The sequence below is a fragment of the Sphaerodactylus townsendi genome, linkage group LG03 (genome assembly GCF_021028975.2).
Source record: "Sphaerodactylus townsendi isolate TG3544 linkage group LG03, MPM_Stown_v2.3, whole genome shotgun sequence".
In the NCBI taxonomy this organism is placed as follows: domain Eukaryota; kingdom Metazoa; phylum Chordata; class Lepidosauria; order Squamata; family Sphaerodactylidae; genus Sphaerodactylus; species Sphaerodactylus townsendi.
This window is the reverse complement of record NC_059427.1, coordinates 80,024,327-80,046,566: the sequence shown is the minus strand read 5'-3', so window position 1 is coordinate 80,046,566 and position 22,240 is coordinate 80,024,327. Positions and strand designations below refer to the sequence as shown.

The 22,240-nt window shown below is 42.9% G+C and overlaps 1 protein-coding gene across 2 annotated transcripts in view; it reads right to left on the bottom strand.

Annotated features, from left to right (window-relative positions):
* Positions 1-22,240, bottom strand: part of GLRA1 (glycine receptor alpha 1) — a 72,043-nt gene that overhangs the window by 7,100 nt on the left and 42,703 nt on the right. For both annotated transcript variants that reach the window (XM_048491731.1, XM_048491732.1), the window contains exons 4-8: positions 11,507-11,730; positions 7,297-7,379; positions 4,702-4,839; positions 3,410-3,624; positions 1,796-1,942 (exon numbers count right to left, since the gene is read on the bottom strand). In XM_048491731.1, the coding sequence (XP_048347688.1) occupies positions 1,796-1,942; positions 3,410-3,624; positions 4,702-4,839; positions 7,297-7,379; positions 11,507-11,730 (807 nt within the window). The remainder of the gene's footprint in view (positions 1-1,795; positions 1,943-3,409; positions 3,625-4,701; positions 4,840-7,296; positions 7,380-11,506; positions 11,731-22,240) is intronic.

Below are 22,240 nucleotides of genomic sequence, written 5' to 3'. Positions count from 1 at the left end.
AGGGGGCTCAGAAGAAGAGTTCTCAGAAAAAGAATTCTCAGTGGTTCAAAGTAGTTTGCCTATTTTTCCCCAGAAGGGACTAGTCCAGTAATTTGAATATTTGTCTCTTACTTTATTACCTACTTTCCCGCCAGAAAGAGTCAAAGCCAATTAAATAAGAGCTTCATATGTGTTGCTACCAATGTACTAGTAATGAGATGGAGTGACACCTTGATCCTTCCATGTCAAAGTCAGTGGACTTAGAAGGGTACAACTCTGCTTAGTGCTGGACTGTCAGCATATCAGTAGCTATACTTGGAATGTTCTCATAGGTTCCAACCACAGGTTGAGTAGAAACGACAGCTGTTCTATTAGATTCACTGGTATAGTTAACATGAAATGTGGAGGTATTATTAATTTAATAAATAATAGGGTGGCCAACTGAGACAGAGAAAAGGGTGAGGAAGCAGAGATAAGTGGCCTTTTCCTCTCCCACAAACTTACATGGATGTCTTTTTTGCAGCCACCTTGGCAGTTAAAGAGCATCTGCTGGGATTATTTCAGATGCTGCTGCTGCTCTCTAACCTCCCAAGTGAGGCAGCTGAGGCTGCAACCCTCAAGCAAGCTGAAAATAATCAGCAACATTGTGCTCCCCCCCGTTTGCTTCTAATCCAACATCTTTGTGTTGCCTAACATTTTCTTGAAGCGATGGCTTCCTAAGTGATTGTGCTTTGCCAATGGCACAGAGATATCAAAGCCCTCATATTGTTCCTCCACACAAAATTAACTGCTTCCTCCTTCTGAAAAAATTCAACTGTGAATTAACTCATTCCTTTTCATGCATTCACCAGTGGACTGAGTTGCATGGATCAGATTTAATATTTGATCACTTGGTTAAGCAGCTTTTACTGAGACTAGATCTGTACTGTGGATCATTTACTTCTTCTCTAAAGCCTGTCTTCCCTGCCTTTGCTGCTACAGAATTCGACAGGGTTAAGTAAAAACGGGCATAGGATTTCAGCCTCCATCTCTCTTTGTTCCTTGCTCCATCGCAAGCAAAGTCTGAGTTGAAGTAGAATGGGGAAAATAGACCAACCCAATTCATTTTGCTCAGGCTGCTGTCAGTAATGGGCAAAGAGCATAAATCATTGCTGGAATGGTCAAGGAGCTAACAGGACACTTGACTGGCAAGGTAATATAAGCCACATCTACTTGCAAGGCTGTGTTGTGTGTAATTAGCTTCCTGAATGATGCCATCCTGAGATCATCCCGGCCTCCCAACCCTACCAATAAAGCAGCGTGGAGCATGAATGAAAACAGCAGCATGTGAAGCAAGGTGGTCATTGTAGCTGAGCGAACTTCATTTGTAGATACAAGCTTTTGAATTGGCAGTCAACACATTTTGCCATACGTGGAGAACAAGCTGAATGTCACAAGGACAGCTGGATCGGCTTGTACTTTGAACACCTCAGCTCCCTCCTTAATCTGCCTTTATTCAGTAATGGCAGTTTTATTCTTTATACACTGGGCAGCTTTCTAAAGTATCCCCTCTGTGCCACGTAATGAGCATCATAAGACTCAAAGGGAGTCTCATGGGAACACAAAGGCTTTTGCTGAGAACATGTGCCAGGGAGCTGGGATTTTGGTGTTGTTCCCAGGCACTATCCAATAGCATCGTCTGATATGTGCATCTCCCTTTCAAATATATAATGGCTGCCAACCTCAAGTTTTGATCAGATTGGCTTTAAACTTGTGTCCTGGATGCATCCATTTCAGCTGTGCTCTACCCAGTGGTACGAACTTGTGTATTGCCTACCTTATGGTGCCGCCTCCTTCTCCTGAACCTGAGCAGCTCTTTGTGCTGCCGGGACACAAAGTTGACCGCAGCATATTCCAGAAGAGCTGAGAACACAAACAGCAGGCACACAGCCATCCAGATATCAATGGCCTTTACATAGGATACCTGAAGGAGGAAAGAGGTCAGTTTAAGGTGCTTTAGCTCAGTATTGCAAAGTTGTTTTTTTTAAAAAAACACACACCCTAACCAGTCCAGCATGTCCAACTGACTTGGTGAAGATGTGTCACTCTCCAGTAGAAACTGACAACACAGCCATAATTTTCAATCACTGTGTTGACTTTCATGACATTCATAGACCAGATATTTCTTTAGATGGGTAACAATGAAATGAAAGCAGAGATCTGATGGGAAGTTTTAGTCTCACATCTACAATTAATGCATCTTCCTACATAAACCCATCTGTCCTTAGCTGTTTGGGGTACACTGACGGGTACATTCCTGGACCCCAACTGTCTGCTCCTTGTTTATAAGAACCATCCATTTAAAAGAAAAGAAAACTGCATTCTGTTTATATCTTGTCTTCCCCAGGAAACTCAAGAGCAGCGCATATGTTATTTGCAGATGGTGTCCTGGCTAGGAGTGGGCCAGGCTTGGTTTCAGCCTCATTGGGCATGCATCCTTAACGCATAATCACAGTTATGATTTAAACCGTACTCACTAAAAGGTCTCATTTTTGTGCAGGTTTGCCACCTAACTTGTTATGGCAACGTAGGGGTGGGGAGATGTCATGGCCCTGCTACTGTCACTTCTGGCTAAAATTCAGAAATGATATCAGCAGTGCACTGGGATTTTGTTGATCTTTGTCATTTTACCATAGTAAAGGCATGCACAATATCTTTATTCCCCCATGCCCCATTCTGCAAAGTCTCCCAGAAGCTGGCAATCCTGCTATTTGTGTAAAGAGATCCCAATGGCCTTTTAAAAAAAAGAAAGGAGAAAGGCTGTCTCAAGAATCACATGGAACAGAGAAGTTGCTAGGAAGAGGGTGCTTAGTCCCTTTTTTACCCACCAATTCTCTTCTCCAAAGAGATCTGACCCAGATCATTTCCATACCTATGGCTTTCCAAATGCACGCCTACAAAAATAAACATACATGGGGAATCCTGCATAGGGTGGTTAGTAATATGTTGAAATAGATTTCAAGCAGCAGGTGGGAATATGGATACCACTACCCTACCATTTCTGCCTTTCAAACTGCAGCCTCCCAAAGTATGTTTTTTTCATACTATATGACCAGTGGGATGGTGATGTAGTCATTCACAGGCACCAAGAGCAGATATATTTGCAAGAGATGGTTAGAGATGAACTTTATTTCAACTGATTCACTTATCTTTCAGAGATCGTTTTTGCTAACAAAAGTTAGATCTGCCCTGCTTCATGTGCACATTCAGACACATGAAGGGAGGAAATTCACAAGAGAGGACAATTTAACTTGCAAGGGAGGAAATTCACCTGTTAGATTTGCTAGCAGGCATCAGGGTGGGAACTTTTCCTCAAACGTATTCTAAAAAGTTTGTGCTTCACTTTGTGAGGTTAGTATTACCTATTTTATAAAAAGACAGGACAATTTACCTTGGGCAAGGATGCTCGGGAACCGGAGCTTTGTGTGGTCATAGTGAGCACAGTAGTGATACCCAGACCAACACGGGCAGGTGCAGCATCCATGTTGATCCAGAAGGAGATCCAGGAGAGAATTACAATCAGCAGGCTGGGGATGTACATCTGGATCAGGTAGTAGCCCATCTGTCGTTCCAAATGGAAACGGGCTTCTATGCAGGTGAACTTGCCTGGGAATGACATGAAATTTTATTGAAATGTTAGCTAACAATTTTGGTCTAAGTACCAAAAATCTGGCAATGCTTTCCTATGAAGAGATTGGTGTGCTGGCAAACAAAAGAGAGGGAAAGATTAGGGTTGTACCTGACCAGACATTCTTGGAACAAGCCTCAGCCCCTTGGTGCTCCCAGAATGGTATGCATTCCCTTCAGTCCTTTGGGCAAAGAATCAGCACCGTTTGCTGACTAAATTAGTGTGGCATGGGGCTATGAGAGATTCCAGTCTAGAATTAATGAACTGTTTTCTTTATATTTTTAATCACATTTTTCCTTATTTTTGTAGATACAATAAATTTAGTTCCTAATTTTTTTGCCATATTTCTGCTTTTATTTGGAAGTAATTCAATCAAAATAACTTTATGTTATAGAAAGCAAAAAAACCCAAGCAAAATTAACCACTTTAGCCAATATTTTCATTTTCATGTATATTTATAAATATAACAGAATTATCATTAGCTCTGACACCATCTGAATTCACCATGTGACTTGTAGGGAACCGTATATCAAGGAAACGAAAATGATGTTCCAAAACTGTGATAATCTGAGCATGGCTATATTTTAAGACAGAGTTAGATCTTATAAAAGACAAGGTTCTGTTACTAGTTTTGTGTTTCTTTTGCCTCACTTCTTCTTCCAGTTATTAGGATGGGATTTTATTACATTGTGTGTTTCCTTACCCCTGTCTCAACATAATTTGTTGATGATGGTGAAGCTGAGAAAATAGTGTGATGACATCATGCTGTGTTACCAGAAAGGAAAAAGGTCTCATGGAGCAGTAGCAGCTCCATGTCTTTTGTGATGCGCTTCTCAATTTTTACATCTATTCATAAAAAAGTTGTTCTACATTACATTTTGATCTGCTCTAATGATCTTGCTAACTCGGCTTTCAATTAGATGGCTCATCAAACAGGTTGAATGGTCTTGGTTTGTAATTGAAGAGAAGTGCCCAATAAAATGTATGGAGCAAGAATTCTGATCAGTTGATTATTATTGAGAGCAAATGATTAACATGTCTCTGTGATTACTGACCTGTATTGTAATGCTTAGTGCAGTAGCGCAAGTCTTTTTCCTCCTTTAAGAGGAACTGAGGCAAAGTTAATCCATCAGCAACCTGCACGGCTCCGTTCTCTTGCCAATCAAATATCAGATCATTCATTGTGTAGCCAACTGTGGAGAGCAAGGGAACAGACAAAAGTGATACCATCACATACACTGGGGATGGATTCTATCAGGTCAGTTTTACCTCTAAAAGCTATGCTGGACAACAAAGGATGAGTTGGACAAATGCCATGTGTCACAGTGGGGTTGCTTTGTAAGGGGGAAATCATGTAAAATCACCCTTCCTTTCGCTAGTGGAAAAATTGGTAGTTTTCAAGCCACTCAAAACAAATACTGCAAGGGGAACATCATTATGCAGAGCTGTAAAATGAAAACCTCTGTATGACAGAGAGGTCTAGGTCAGGGGTAGGGAACCTGCGGCTCTCCAGATGTTCAGGAACTACAATTCCCATCAGCCTCTGGTAGGGGCTGATGGGAATTGTAGTTCCTGAACATCTGGAGAGCCGCAGGTTCCCTACCCCTGGTCTAGGTCCATCCCCTTTCCCTCTTATCAACCAATTCCCTTTTCGTCCTACTGGTGCAACAGAGAAGCCAGAAACAAAACAACTGATTAGAGCCCTCAGAAATGTAGAGGGAGAGGAGAGGAAAGTTACAGGTGGAAGAAAAGGAGTTTTTAACTGACTTTCTCATCAGATAGGGGTTGGACATTCTGATAGGCAGGGTAGAAGCAGCTCTGTCTTGTAGTCTGTCTTCAAGGAGAAGCAGACTAAGTCTAGTGTAGCATGGAGGAGCACTCAGATTCTTGGACAGTGGGAATCTAAGCAGTTGAATTTGAGGTCTGTGTGGTAAAAGCTCGAGAAGTCTTAAACTTGGCTGAAAAACTTGTGAGACATTTGTTTAACTTGCATAAAGTTGCATCATAACATCATGATACAGTTGCATCGTAACATTCCTACTTTTCTTGGCCCCAGGAATTGGCAACCAGTGGATTAGGACAAAATATATGGGGAACATTGTCATAGGAAGACATGAGGCAAATTCCATTAGATGTTATGGAGAGAGAGAGCAAAACTGAACATGTAGCTGCATTTATTTGTTTGCACCTACCTTTTCCCTGAAGAGGGCCTGAAGTGGCTTGCATGGCTTTCTCCATTTTATTATCATAATAACCCTGTAGGGTAAATTAGACTAAGAGCATGTGTCTGTCACAAGATCACTTAGCAAGTTCTCATGGCAGAGTGAAAGCTAGATCTCCCAGATATTAGTCTAAGCACTACACCGCACTGGCCGTCTAACATATTTTGGGTGGAATCCAGATTTTTACAATAGTATCTATTCTGGATGCACAAGCATTGACATCAAAAAGGACTGAAGGCTTGCATGTTATCTTTGACTCTTCTCTATCTTTTGCTTCCCCTATCCAGACTATCACCAAACCATGTAGCTTCTCTCATTACAGTGCTGCAAAGATACAGCCCTTCCTGAGTGCAAAAACTCCCCTTCACAGGGTGGACATCTCCTGCCTTGACTGCACCAATTGTCCACTTTCTGGTCCATCATTGTTGCACCTGGGACCCCACACTTTCATTTCCTGTTACCAAATTATTCACTCCTCATGTTGTTCAGATCATGTTACACAACTCCTGACATCCTCATAATGCTCAATTTAGTATGAACTCTTCATCCTTACCTGCCATATCCCAATATATTGCTGTCTATGATCTTCACTCATGCAGTTCTACCATTTCAATCATCGGATGGTCTACTTTCTCCGGCTCCTTTTCTACCTTGCTGCCTCTTGTGCCCATAAAACTACCTGCCTGAACAACTGTGTAATGCCACATCTCTTATGTCCTTCAAATCTCCTTTACCCGTGATGCCTTTGGCAAGTCTTCTTCTGAAATTAGGGCTGCCACACTAAGCAAACTTCCCAGTGAGAAAGCCCTTTGAAATAAATTTGAACTTACTTAGGATTGCCCTATTTGTCTAAGAATGATCTGGAAGTGGGGGTGGGTATAAATGTAACTTATGCATATCCTTTCCCTATGTATTTATCTCTCTCTACTTCCATTCCCTTCTTTTTATTGTTTTTCTAGACTTAAATATTAGTTGGCAGGCTGTTTGAGGCAGGGACCTGTGATTTGGTTTTCTGTAAAATTCTATGCACATAAATTATTATTACATCATCATCATCATTGTTGATGGATTAGATGGGGGAGGAAGAATGGAAACATCAAGAACTGATAAACAATTAGTGAGTATTATCTCCTACAGTTTTCTTTAGACACAGCTTTCTTCCCACCCCAGAGAGTCTTCTGCAAAAAGAATTTGTTGAGGGAAGTTAACTCTAAGCTGGACAGCATCAATGGGGACCTTGATCAAAGGAACATAAAACGTGCACATGACACTCCAGGCTGTTCTGTTGCTTCATCTCTTCCTTCTTTGTCGGTTTCACTTCCATAATTGGAGGATTCAGTTAAGAGCTGAACAGATGACACGGTATGTGTGTGAGAGAGTGTGTTAGCAATACTTGTCATTCTTAGCGAGGAAACTTTTGGCACTCACAGCTCTCCAACTGCATGATACATGTCTGGACATCCATGGGAAAATTCTTCAAATCCATGGGGCAAGCCAGTGTCAGGGTGATCCTGTGAAGTAGATAGAGGCAGTGATTTAGACATAGAGGCAGTGATTTAGGCCATGCCTCCAGAGGTGGGTGGGGACGTGCCCCCTGAACCCACCCCATAAAAATCTATATCTATGTCCCTGATTAGATGGACTCTTACACCATTTTAAACCATTTTACACCATTTTCACACCGCTGTTTTCACACCATTTTACACCATTTTCACACCGCTGTCTTGGGGCCATGTGGAAATTGCCTCTGTGTACTTCACAGAGAGCAAAAACATGAACACCTGTCTTTCATCTTTCAGAACAGAACAATAAATGATAGGCCTATTGTTAGCTGGGAAACATTTCAAACAGCTGTGTGAATTAAAGCCTTCCCTTCCCAAAAACCTGGTCCAGGTGCTTTGATTACTGCTATGCTGTCTGGTGTCTGCTGTTTGAACTCAAGCCACCGTCTGTTTTGTTGTCTGCATTACAACATTGTCTATTTCCTGTTCCTCGGCACAAGTGCAACACCTGCAGCGTGAGCCAGTGTCCCAGTGGAATGTGCTCCTTTACATTTTGGGATTCTAGTGCCAAACTTGGAGTGAGCAGGAGTATACAAACATCGCAGGAGTTCACAAAAAAGGCAGTCTTTTGAATCTATTGTCAGTGCTTTCCTCTAAAGCACTAGACTGCACTTAACAAGAAAATTGCATGTTCTTAATTGCATTCTTTGGATAGGGGGAGGTGAACGCATTTGGAGGTGGCTGGAATAGATTGTTTCCAAATTAAAATCAGTGCAGCTATTTCAGTTCACATAGCATTAATCTGAAATCCAATGACCCAGAAATAACAGTGTTGAGCAAGAATGGGGGGAAGCCAGCTAAATCTGGTTCTACTATGTGATTTGTCCTCTCTTTCTAAACCATTTTCATAAATCTGAAAACAAAGCAAAACAAATAAACAAAAAAGAACTAGAACACGGTTTGTACCCTACTATTCAAATGTCTCCGTATACATTATGAAATTGTGTAAAAAATAGTGCTATGGATTTAGTGAAAAGTGGAGCAAACATTTTAGAATTATCTGACTGTAACCAAAAAACCCCAGAACTTCATCAGCTTCTATTTTAAGCTGGTGAATTTGATTCAGCTCCATTTTGCCTAAAAGCCAAAAGCTCTTCCTTTCTTTTCTACCTCAGGTAATCTGAGCCTAACAGCCCAACCTCCTCTATCCATTGTGCATGTCCACCTGCTTCCATTCTGACCCCAGCATGCTTCTCCTCTCACAAGAGCTAAACTAAGTGGGCTGTATGGTTACCAACCTCCAGCTGGGACCTGGAATTCTTCCAGCATTGCAACCAGTCTTCAGACTATAGAGATCAGTTTCCCTGGAGAACATTGAAACATGGGATGGTGGATTCTATGGCATTGCATTCTTTGTGAATTCTCTCCTTTCCACAAACTCCATCCGCCCCGAGCTCCACCTCCAGATCTCTAGCAATGTCCTAACCTGGAATGGGCCACCCTACTTCAAGAGTGGGGGACAAATTGAAGGCCCATGGAGCTAGCCAAGTCTTGTGATTTGTCCTTGCCTCTTATCTGGGACCCTCTTCTTTAATGTACTTTAACTGCACAGTGTTTCAGGGTAGGTTAGCCGTCCTCACATTCATTGCTACTTTAAAAAAAATGAACAAAAACCAAGACAACATGCAGTCGGGTATTTCACAGGACTAAATTTAAAACAAAATTTTAGAATAATGGTGCAGGATTACTACAGAAGATAGAACAGCCTCATTTTGCATCATTTACAGAACTTAACAGCTTATCATGATATTTCAAAGCCTTACTACTTATTTAGTTTGTAAAAATACAGCAGCCTGTACAAGTGGACTCAAGACTCAATTATTGAACTGGCCGTTGAATGTAATAAATTGATGATGACTCAAATATGGTGGCAGAATTGTGTTCCTCCCCACAGACAATGTTACAGGGATATTCAGTCACAATCATATTCCATGCAGCACTTGAAATAATGGACATGTGTGAGTGCGCACGGGAAAAAAGTAGTCCACTGCTCTGCCAGGTAGTCTACTTCTCTGCTCAGTGAATTTTAAAGCCCTCCCTTAGCCTAAGCAGCTTTTCTCCAATTCAAGTGACCCTTTGGCCAGAAGAAAAGTCACTTAAGTTGAGCGAAGTCTCCTTCGTCTGGAATAATGACTCAAAGTTTGCTGGGCTGAGTAGTAACATACAGGTAGGGTTGTCAGAAGTTGGTAACCAGCTGAAGACAGCAGACACAGGGGAAATGATATCATGCCAATGGTGCAGTATCACTTTGGGCAACTATCTGGAAGTCATGTTGTCAACATGATGCCAATGTGATGTTTTTAGATTTGCCAGGGTGAGTTTGTCTATATCCTTGAGCATTCGGTTTGTGACATGCTGTGATGTCACTTTTGGGTATCTGCTGGAAGAGATATTTCACTGTCAGGTTGACATCGCTTTCTGGCTATCCTCATCTTCCCGTCAAATGGCAGTGGATAGAAAGGAGGGAATCTGGGAAGTCTGCTGAAGCAACGGCAAATCTAGGGAGGCATGGGGTTGTTTTTTTAGATACCAACCACCATTTTGTGGTGACAAATTATTGCCATTTGGATGCTATAAAAAGGCAAAATCTTGGCTCAAAAGTATTTTGTTGAAGAAAAGTGTAGAGCTCTTGCTAATGACAGAAATAGGATACTGGAATGAATGGAACATTGACTAAATGGGTTTGTTCTTGCATTATGGAATGGAGATAGTGAGCACGTACAACTTTCCCTCCTTATAAATAGAAACCCATCCTAATTAGGTGCTTTAACTTCATGCACAACTTGATTTTAATAGCTGCTCCTGCTAATGGCTATTTTTTTATTATGCCAACCAGTTGCTGCATACTTTAAAATGAAATTTTACTTCAGAATTCACATACGTCTGTTTATCATTTGTTCAGAAATAAAAATACCAACTACTTCATGATTTACATAATATCACAAATGTCCACATAATCACAAAGGTCTAAGAACATATGGCAGAGTGAGAGAATGGGCTTACAGGTCACCACTTCATAACATTACATTACTGTGAATTGGGATATATATGGATGTATGCAAGCAGACCTTGCTTACAGGATCCATGAATACTCTTTATGGCCCATGACCCTGTGAGTATTCGCATATAAATACATATGGATAATTCCTGGTCCACTGTAGAAATGTTTGGTGGTGAGACATGTAAGCCTCAGTCTTGCTTCCCATCACCATATACAAGCATATATACAACAGACACAGGCATTGCGGCTCTGTGTTCTTTTCTCTTTTAGGTCGATTCCCCACTGGCAGAGTCGACCTAGATTCAACCTAGGTTCAACCTAGGTATTCCCCACAGCCGCTGAGTTCGATGCGGTTCCGTCCCAGGTTTGCTCCCTCTAACTGTCAAATTTCCGACTCCACCAGGGAGGTACAACTTTTTCAATGAACCTAGGTCAGGGGTCTGCAACCTGCAGCTCTCCAGATGTTCATGGACTACAGTTCCCAACAGTCCCTGCCAGCATGGCCAATTGGGCATGCTGGCAGGGGCTGATGGAATTTGTAGTCCACGAACATCTGGAGAGCCGCAGGTTGCAGACCTCTGACCTAGGTCGAACTCAGGTTGAAGCCGGTAAAGTGAGGAATCGTCAAGGAACTGTTCCCTCCGGTCAGCCAATAACAGTTCAGTGTTTGGGGCATGTGCAGAACGGGAGATTCGCAGCGGGGAAAAGTGTGCCTTTTTTAAAAAGAACCCTTCTTGTATACAAAGCAATGGCCATACATATAAACAGCACTCGTTTACATGCTGCTTTTAGCTACATAGAGCACTGCTTTGTGGCTATGTTGCCGTTATGTAAAAAACAACAAAAAAAGGGACACAAGTTCATGTTCCCATGGTAACACGACAGCCAATCGGGAACAAAGAGAAGAGGCGCTGAGGTGATCCCACCCTCTGAGCTCAGCTCTGGTGGGACGAACTCAGCTGCTGTGGGGAGTAACAAAGGAGTTGACCTAGGTCAGTTCCTTTTCAGGGAACCGGGTCGAACCTAGTTGACTCTGCAGTGGGGAATCGCCTTAATTTCATCCCTGAACCCTCACCTGATGCTGTATAGAACATTGCCACTTTTGGAGATACGTAGGAGTTTGTTGTCTGTGGTGATCTCATGAAAGTGGGCCCCTTTCTCATTAGCAAAAAACAAATCTGGTTTCCAGATGGAATCCAACATGGATGGGTCCAAATCCAGGGCATCATCTGGATATTCATTATAAGCCAGCCGGGGATCATTCCACTTCTGCCGCAAGAAAATATTCACTCTGTAATCCTGTAACAAAAAAAACAAAAAGCAAAGTTTTTGAGTGCCTGGACAAATATTGTAAGTGGCCAGGATCTGCAAGGCTGTGTGCTGAAAGAAAGCCATTGAGAAGCAACTGGGAATAAGCAAGCTAGGCTTTCACCATCATCAGGATGGTGCTGGTGCTAGTTGTTCGGGAACTAACTCTATCTTTAGCTTTGTTGCCAAGAGGTATAACATTGGGCCAACAGCTGAGGTCTGCAGCCCCTGCCCTACACAAGTTTTCAATCCATACCACAGCAGACCAGTGCTGTACTGTGTTGAATTGAAAATTTGTCCAGGCTGATAGACAGGCAAAGCATTCTCCTTTTCAGATGGGTGTAGGGTCACAGCAGTGAGATAGCCTTTGAGTATGCCAAGAGAATACAACATACTACATTGTAGGAAAATTTTGTGCACCTCTTTAAGATTATATCCACAATCTTTTAAGCATGGACAATACTTTACAGTTCAGTTCTTTATCATTAAAAATCTCGATGAAGTGAGCTCCCAGCTACCCATGAGAAACCAAAATTGAAAGACTGCACATTATCCCTTCCCAAATATGGCATGTAGTTTTTGGACTTACTTTGCCCACATCCACTGAACAAAAATTCCATGAAGTCCCAAAGTATGCAATAGACCCAGTAGCATACTACAGAAAATAAATAGATCAGTAGGCAAGAACTTGTAGGAATTTAAAGTACCCCTTACAGCATTGCCTGCTGTGGCTCTGCAGGTAAACATCAACAAGGAAATAAATTACAGCTATTAATACTAGGGTTGCCATTCATCCGCTGGAAACCCCTGAGTGATTTTCAAAGCAGAGTGGGGATGATATTGTGGGGCGGAATGCCATAACATGACTTATGGTTATTCACCCAGATGTAACATCAGGACACTGCAGCCAGGGATGTAAAGAAAAAAAATCCCACAAAAACAAAAATGTTGGATCCAGATATATTGGAGCACTGCTTCCCACCCCCCCGCAAATTTCTAGTATTCTGGGTTCTAAATAATAGTGTGGCATTTGTATCCATTTTTTGATGGGGGCTTCTGATATTTTTCAACTTCATTATTCTCTGCGTGGAATCTTTCTCAGGGATGGAGATGTTTTTAATGATACTGGCTACAAAATGTTAGGGTAGCTACTGGAGTCTGTCCATAAAATAATCCTCAGTTTTCAAAATTATTTGGACCAAGGGGTCCAGTTCCATAGGCCCTGAACAAGGTGTCCCCCATCATCACCCTTTGTTTCCTATGGTGGAAAAAAAAAGAAAAATGTAAAACTGGAGAATCATTTGCCAAAGGAAGGCTATTATAACCTATTGTTAAACCCAATCAGCGCAAAACAGTTGTATAACTGTTAGAATTCGTTCTATGGTTTTACCGCTGCTTTAATGTTTTAAAGTTTTAACTGTCTTACAGTGTTTCTATATGTTGTACATCGCCCAGAGCCCTTCGGGGATGGGGCGATACAAAAATCCAAGAAATAAATAAAATAAAATAAACCTGAGAATCTAAATCTCTTTAAAACCCAAGAGTCTAAAACTATGTAAAATGCAAAAGTTTCAATCTAAAACATAAGAATCAACCAAAAAGTGCCACTCGACACAAACCAACTCCAGTAAAGAATGAACTTTTAAAAAACAGCAAAAACACTCGAACACACTGAATTTTAACTAAAGTAGCTTGATAAATAAATCATACCAAGCCACAGAAGACACAGAAACACAGCAGGAAAAAGAAAAAGAAAAAAACAGTCCTGGGGGCCTGCTAACACCAGCTCCCAATAGTCTTGAATATTTCCACGATTTTTTGGAAGCCCCTTTTGATATCTATCCCCCCCAAAATCACAAATATATTTGGGAGGCCTGATTATATATTTTTAAAATCCAATAAGGTCATTTTTGGATATATATTCAACTTGGTTATATCTTAGCATCCATTCCTAATTGTACCAATGCTCTAGGAATTTCCCAAATCTTTATAAATATTGAGAAATTATTAGAGCATCACTGGGAGACTGTTTTCCCCTTCATTTTTGGCTCCCACTTCTCTACTGAATAGTTTTGGAGTGAGAACCAACTTCCAGGGATGTATTTTCTAACCAAAAATATCCCTATTCTTAAAAAAACCCACCATTTCCCTGGAATATGTCATATCACAAATCAAAGAGCCTGTTTTCCAAATATTTTTAAATGGGGTAAGTCTGTGAGGCTGGTGAGGGCATTGGCCCCAACTGGATTTATGGTTGATTATGCACTAAGTCTTTGCTGCGTAGTGGAGGTCAGTATCCGCCACAGCAAGATTTCTTGTATAGACGTATTTTCTAGAACCCCACTTTCACTTTCTACTCTCTTCATGGCAAGCAAAATTACTTATAACACGCTTTAAATTCTGTTTTGCTGCCAGAGCAGGACAGATTTGCCAGTGGGCACAGCTTTGCTCTGAACCTCTTCCCTCCACCTATGGCAGGACTTCCCAGTCCCTTGCAGCACTCTGCATGCCTTCTCCCTTGCCCCACTTCATACTGTTGGCTCCTTCCTACTTCCCTAAGTGCACTGATCAAGAGATCGATCTCTCAAATGTGTAGTGGTGGCAGTGGGGAGAACCCTCCCATCTCTGTCTAACATATTTCAGTCTCTCCTCCACCAGCACAGCTTCAGCACAGCATAGTCTCAGTTGCCAGGTGACCTGGAGCCTTCCCCCTCGCTTCCCTCTCCATGCTGCCAGTTCCTGCCTGCTTCTCTAAAGTGAACATGTTGAGAGATTGATCTTTTGAAACAAAGTAGCAAAGAAGAGGGTTTTTGCAAGGAACAGTGCAAACAGGGTCTTTGGGACCCCACCCCACCCCACCCCACCTCCCTTCCTCTGCTTCTGCCCTCCCCGAGCTTTTAAAACTTTATTTCAGGCAAGACTCAGTTTTAAAATAAGTCTCTTCTCTTGAGACAGTGGCAGAGATATGTAAATGTTGTTTCTTCACAGTCCAAATATCTTGGGTTGAGCAAGGGAAATATCACAGTTTGGTCAAGTTTGCACAGTTCCTGGTCCTCAAGCAGGTTTGTCCCACGATATTTCCCTCATCCTGGGATTTTAAAAAATCACCAATTTGGTAATTCTTTTCAAAAATTGAACCCACTACTGTGCAAACACCATGGAGCAGAAACAGTTTATTTTTCCTGCCCAGCCACCTGATCTCCCCACCTGATGTCATGTCAGTTTTCAACTCTGCTGAGCCATCGACTGTTGCAGCTTGCCCTTCCCAAGCATGTTTTCTGCTCATGGTATTGACCGGGTGCCATTTCGCCTGGGTTAATCAGGAATGGAGTCCCCAAATGTCCCCGTTTTCTTCTCTGTACATGTACTGTTGCTTGGAGTGCATAGCTAGGGAGATGTGCACTTTGGATCGAATATTAGCCATATCCCAGGAGGGTGGGGGGAATCTCTTGTTTTCCTCAAAAGTAGAAGAACGTGAGTGGGAATGTGATGTGATGCTGTGCCCCATTTTTTTTGCTGCTGCTTGTTGCCAGGCTCTATCCAGAATTGGGAAAAGGGGGGACTTTGTTTTCCCCTGCTCACTGTGGGTCAACCAATCAGAAGCACAGCCTTTCTGTGAACCAGCAGTTCAAAAGGTAGGGTGGAGATGCTCATTCAAGCTGCCACCCGAAAACAACAGCCAATCAGAATGAGGGACATTGGGGATGTTCACGCATGCGTGGATACACTTGTGGTGTAAATACAAAAGACCTGGGCTCGTGTGGAGCATGTGTGTGTGGAGGGGAATGGAGGGCAAGAGAGGTGGGAGAGAATACAGCTCTGTGCCTTTAAAGCTGTTGATGGATGGAGCTAAGAGAACTGAGAGAAGCAGAGGCCCGGCAGAGTTCAGCAGACAAACTGCTCTGCAGACTGTGGGCTGCCTCCTCATGTGTAAACAGAGAAATGTGAGGAGAAACCACTATGAGCTCACAGCTCAGAGAACTGGCTCAACGTAAGTGTTCCATGAGCAGTGGGCCATTGATTCAGTGACAATGTGGTTACTATCTTCACTCAGATATGACACTAACTAATTGGGCCTTCACCAAATCAGATAAGAGGCAGAAAGATCCAAGATCAGATCTCTCAATTTTTACTTACAGGCCAAAGCAGCTATGGGGTGATGGAGGGTTGGGCTGGGCAAGTGGTACCAGGGATTGCTTTTACCGGATTGCTTTTCCCTATGAGGCAGGCAGAAGCATTTTTGTGTGAAAATGGCATATTGAGAAATGGTCCCTCACCCCTGTATTTCTTTTCTGATCCAAACAATCCCTCCCTTCAGATTACCATGGCCTTTAAAAAACCTGTGAGAGGCATGAATCTGAGCCTGGATTTCCTCATCTCATCTGAATTTTTCCCTTAGGTAAGTCATGCTTTGAACCCCCAGATATCTTACAGAAATGCAGATTAACAATGTTGTAACTTCATAGATGCTCTGAGCCCTTTAAAGAAAGAGTGGAATGCCAATTCAGTAAGTAATGTCTTGAGCATTTATAAATGCTTAAATTCTAGTCTAGACCAACTATTTATTGATTTTTCTATTGATATCATGACATTCTTACTGCTTTTAACAATCTATGTGTAGACAAAGAGCAGGACAGTGTGTGTGTGTGGGGGGGGGAGGGGAGAATGAAACATGGAGGTGACACTCTTAGAGAACTCTGTAATTCACAGTGTTCTTTTATCCAGCTGCAAAACCAGTCTGTGTTACAAATTTTATGGGCCTGCCTTGTAATTTAATTGAAATCTGTCTCACTAGCACTATTGAGAATGACATTTGCCTCATAACCTCATGTCTTACAGCTCCTTTGGGTATCTCCAGGCCAGGCCAAGCCAGACCTTTGATATTTTTGACCATTTTTCTGGACAATAGCTGGCAGCTTTGGTTTTCTTTGTCTGACCAGTGGCTTCCCTTCACCATCTGTCCCCTCCCCTCCCCACCCAGCTCTGCATGAGAAAAGACGCAGGCAGCTTTTGGTAAACAAAGGAGGTGATAAAAGCCGAGAGTCCCTTCCTTCATTTGCATTTTCGATGTGCTTCAGAAGTGACAGGTCATAAACCAGTTTCAGTGCCCTTGATCAAATTAATTGTTGGGCTTGGGATTTATGGGTTTATTCATTGCTTTTCTTACTTGAGATGACCTGAAAGCAAGGAGTCAGAAGCTGACAATAAAGAAAAAGTATGTGAGAAACCCATTACATGTGTGTTCACTGGAAAATTGATGCATAACCCCATACAAAAGAAGCTGGGGTTATTCCTCCTTAATGCAAGTTAATGATGCTTAGATTTACTGATGATTTTTAGACATTTAACTATAATTTGAGGAAGATGGAAAGTTGCACCCTAAATCAGCTCTAAAGATGGGGTCCTCAAAACCAGTTGGGAGATGTGCCTATAAAGTGAAAAATCTGGAATCAAGGACATAGGTAAGGGTGGGTTCTCGGGTTCAAGTTACTCCCCCATTACATGTCCGAAGCTCCACCCCCCGTTTGTGTTTTTTGTGTTTTTAATTTTTTTGGTTTTTGGCCAGCAGGGGGCACGGTTATTAGATTAGCAGCACCGAAATTTCAGGGATTTGTTGGGATATTCTTCTGATGATACCAACCAGGTTTGTTGAGGTTTGGTTTAGGGGGTCCAAAGTTATGGCCTCCCTAAAGGGGTGCCACATTCCCATTGTTTCCAATGGGAGCTAATAGTAGATGGGGGGGAGCCAGTGGGGGGGGCAGGGGAGTCTGCCATCCCTGCCTCGAGCTGCTTTTATAAGCACTGAGGCCGGGGGCGGGGCTTGGGGAGGCATGACCCGAACCCCCCCATAAAAATCTATACCTACGTCACTGTCTGGAATATTACATTTACATCCAATCCTCCCTCTAAGGAACTCATGGTGACTAAAGAAAAAGAACTTCCAGGTACTCTGCCTGTGAACTGAGAGACTGGTCCAGAGGCTCTGGGACATTGCAGTGATCTCTGATACAATTTCCTGAGAGAATGGGTTGGTTTGGACTAGCACCCATTGACAATCACCTTGACATGTTCCTCTGCCATGGGTAAATTCATCAGCTCTCATCATATTCTTGTAAACCCATATTTATAATCTCAAGGATTAAAATGAAACCAGTTTTGCAGGGCACTACTTTTACCAGCTAGCACCCTCCTCTGTGCTTGCACAATGTAACCAGGAGTTTACATAAATAACGGCCCTTGAATCAACAAGGAAACAGGGGGCAGGGCACATGGTGGGCTCAGGAGAAGCGAGCATGCGTGCCCTGGGCCGGCTGGGCGGTTGAGCCTCATCCGGCATGATTGCGTGTGCGCACGAGGGTAAGGGGTGGAGCACGCTCCCTATATATTAGGTGGCACGCAGTTGCTCTGGCCTCTTTCAACGCCTAGAGCAAACTGACCCACTCTCCCTCCCTTTTGGGTAAGGTTTTCTTTTGCTGCTCATTTCGTCGCAGCCTTGGTGGTTTCATTGCAGCAGCCTTGGTGGTTTCGTCGGAGCCTTGGTGCCTTGGGCAGAGGAGTGCATCTTTATGGGGAGGATGAGCTTGCGCGCCGGACCTCCCCGCGGTTGGGAGCCTCATAAGAGGCTTGGGGTGGGGTGGGGCAGGCTCATAACACATGCCTTGGAGGCCTCTGCCGATCGAGCCTGACACCCAAGCAGAAAGGGGGCCACAGCGGGCGGGCGCCCAGGTGGCCCAGTACTTTATTTGTTCCCCAATATGGACTGGGGATGGTGCCGGGGTCAGCCAGGGGTGCTGACCAGCTGCGAAACAATGCACTCCTCTTGCTTGCCCAGCTTCTGGCTCAATAAAAAGGGCTGGGGCCCAATTTAATACCAAGATGAGTCCTGTGGTTATTTACCAGGTGGGAATCTCTGCACATCTGGGCTCCATTCTACTTATAGAATACACATTTTGTGAAGTTAATGACAAATGCTCCCACACTGACTGTACACCAAAAACGAATCTGCAGGCTTTTAAAAAAAAATCCATGCATGTATCAAATTTCTTTACAGCAAGACACTTTCCTAGTTCCTGGATGAGTACAGTTATGGACAGTGTGGGAATGCAGCACAGCTATGAAAGCCGCTGATGGTCACTAGAGTGGTCAGTGCATTGGAAGCAGCAGAAGATGGATAGATTAGGCAAGAGACTGACACAAGGGATCCCAAGTACTACACTGTGTCTTTCAAGTACCAGGAACAAATATGAGATTCATTTGGAACTGGGTAATCCATGTTGCTCTATGGTTATCTTTAAAGTGTTTCAATAATTATGGCTTATTGTTATTATAGTTGATATTTTATTACATTTTCCATCAAAAATTGCCTCAAGCCACTTTTTAAGCAGGGGGCAGAATGTGAGAGAAATCTATAATGTGAGAGAAAGCTATAATATCCTTTTTAAAAAGCTAAGGGCCATACGAATTAATTTCTATTAATGTGCAAGTCATTACTTGGGATATAAAATGGTAAAACTTAATATGTAAATGTCTTAACAGTAATTCAGGTTTGTCTACCTTTAAAAAGCCATCACAGGCCTTTTCCATTCCAAAACCTCTTTCGTAGAACTAATGTCATCACATAACTTTTTTTGTGCTAGTTCCTCACCTCTATTTGAACTTGAAAGTATGTCGGTAAGAACCATGAATAAAAATTTATTCTCTGCTGTTGGATTCCAAGAAGTCACCTTCACATGTTCTGGCTAATTACCCATTTCTTCCTCCCCAAGGTAAGATGTCTTTAGAAAACTGTTGAATAGCTGAGGACAGCTAATAATGGGATTGGCTTTATGCACAACTAACCAGTCAGGCAAGCCTGAAGTCCAGGAAGAAAGATGCAAGAGGAAAAAATTGAAGGAAAGAAGCTTGCAGACAGCAGCTACCTGAGCAAATCAAATGCATCGATTTCCTTCCTATTCTGCTTGTGAAAATCAGTGATGGCTGGTGTCGGTGAAAATCAATGTAATTGGCCTAATGGGCAGAAAGTAAAAGATGCTTTTTGTTTATTCTGGTGCAAACCAGCTGAAGGTTGGCAGGTCAACCCTGCTCCTGTGCTTGTTTCATGTATGATATGGAATAAAATTGTGTAAAGAAGGAATTCTAGCAGGAGTGGCTCAGCCTTGTATGATGAAAACGGTGCAAGGGTGGTCAGGAAAAGCATGATGTTAATTGCTCAGGGAAACGGTGCACTCTTTGCATTAATGGAGGTTTGAATAAATTGCTGAAGGGTTGGGGGTTGAAGTGTAGAAAGAATTATAGATTTTAGCTACACTGTTCCGAAGTGAAGTCATTTTCACATATGCAGGGCTGGCTAAGCTGATTGGATCAGTTGCTCCCAATTGGGCCCCACGCCTAAGGGGGCTCTGTGGGTTCGGGTAATCTACTCAAGTGTCATCAAATACCCATGCACATTTACTGCCATCCTTTTACATCATGGGTGTCAAATATAATGGGGGCTTTGCCTGTGATGCCCACATGGACTTCACACGTAGTGGGCGCAGCTCAGTGCTGGATCCTGGCCTGATCGAGCCCACAGTTCAATGCTGGGCTAGGCTGGCCATTACTGGAAAAACTTGGGCTAGTTAAGAGCCCTCACAGGGTCCAAACAGACCCATGGCCTGTATGTTTGACAGCAATGCTTAAGATATTACAGACCTTTACTGTCAATCTGAGACCCTGAAAATATTTTTCCAATTGAGCACTGCACTCCTAAGGCCAGCCCTGCACATATGAGATGTACATTCACCTGAACTTCAGTCACTCTATAATGCAAATGCACAACTGCATAGCCTGGACTATACATCTATTGTTGTTTTCTGAATCCTTTTCTATATTAACAATGTGTGAGTGAGGCCCAGATGGGTAAAAATATTGCAGCTCATTGCAGACCTTTGATCTCAGTTTCAGCCCAACCATTATCCAGAATGAGGTGAACTGGTGCTTATGTGCCCAATTTTAGGGGGTCATTTAAATGGCATCAAACCAATTAATGCTATACTTTTTTTTCATCAGGTCCATTTTGAAAAAAAAAGGGGTTTACTTTACCAAATGAAGCCATTGGACTCCTTTTTTGGAGAGGGAGAATGGGGTGGTAAAAGTGGTACCAAGTCAATGGCAAAAGTGAACCAAGGGTGGTATTTTTCAGTGGAAGATGGTAGAAGATTAAAGAGTTAAATAGCTCCTTCTTCTCCTCTTCCTTCCATGTACCCCTCCAAAAAGATGCTCCAGATGAAATATCTGAACAAAGAAATTATCACAAAACAAAAATGATGAGTAATTTCATCGAATGTGTTTGCAAACCAGACTAGCAGACTAGACCTTTCAAAATGTGGATTCCTGCCAACCAGGAGGCAGAAGTGGGCATTGTCTTGGACAATATGTCTACCCAAACCTGTATTTGTTAAGATAAAATTGAATAAATCGAATAAATAATGGGAATGTACGGGCAAGTGGGACACCAGCAACATTCCGTGACACCAAATCAGCTGATAGCCTTGGACTTAGATGGCTTAAAAAGCTATTTTCAAAAGATATAGATTGAGTTTTAAATATTGAGTTATTGTTATTAACCAGAAAGGCTGAACAGAATCTCTAGATTTGGAGGCAGTGAGCCAACCTGTTGCTGGGGTAGACGCAGAGGCATGGGTGGGGGAAATGGTGCCTGGGGCAACACCTGCTCTGGCTACCCCCCCGCCGCCCATGCCCCTCACCCCTGCTCCTCACTTACCTTGGCCAGCAGGAGCCTGACCTGGGCTACCCCGCCTGGCAGGGCGGGGCCGAAGGGCGCCTGGCAGCAGCCTAGCCAAGCTGCTCCTTTGTCTGGTGGAGCCTCTGCCAGCTGGCGGAGCAGCTTGGCAGGGAGGACTGAGGGAATGGGTGTGGTGGGCGATTCTCCATCCCCCCACATGACCAGCTGGCATACACTCAGGGACATGTGAGCCCACAGGTCCCCATGAGTGCTCCACCTCTGGGCAGAGGCAATACCAGATGGGGTGGATTATTGCCTTCACTCCTGCTTTATGGGCTTTCTGGAAAAGTTTGAGTGGCCACTATGGGAGACAAGCTGCTGGAGTAGGTGGGTTCTCAGTGTAGAACAAATAAGATTATTCATATGTACAATGTAAGATTATTAGGCTGGAGGGCAGGTGTAGTACTGCACCTGCTGACTATTCCCTTCACAGTGCCTTTCTGGTTCCTTCTTCTTCATCTGGGTCTATTTGTGATTGTAGAGGCTGGATGAGAGGAAAATAAATAGCCTGGGAATACTTGAAGGGAAAACGTACTCAGTGGAAGAATTAAGAACCTCCTTCCAGCTTGCTGAATCTCTGTTTGGGCCTCTTAATGGATTTACAAGGGAAACAAAGGGTTGAAATAATGTTTGTTGTAACCTCTAATTCTGTTCTCTAATTATGCTTCAGGGAAAAACTTTGGTCTGCCAGCTCTGATACTCTTCTGAGAGCCACTT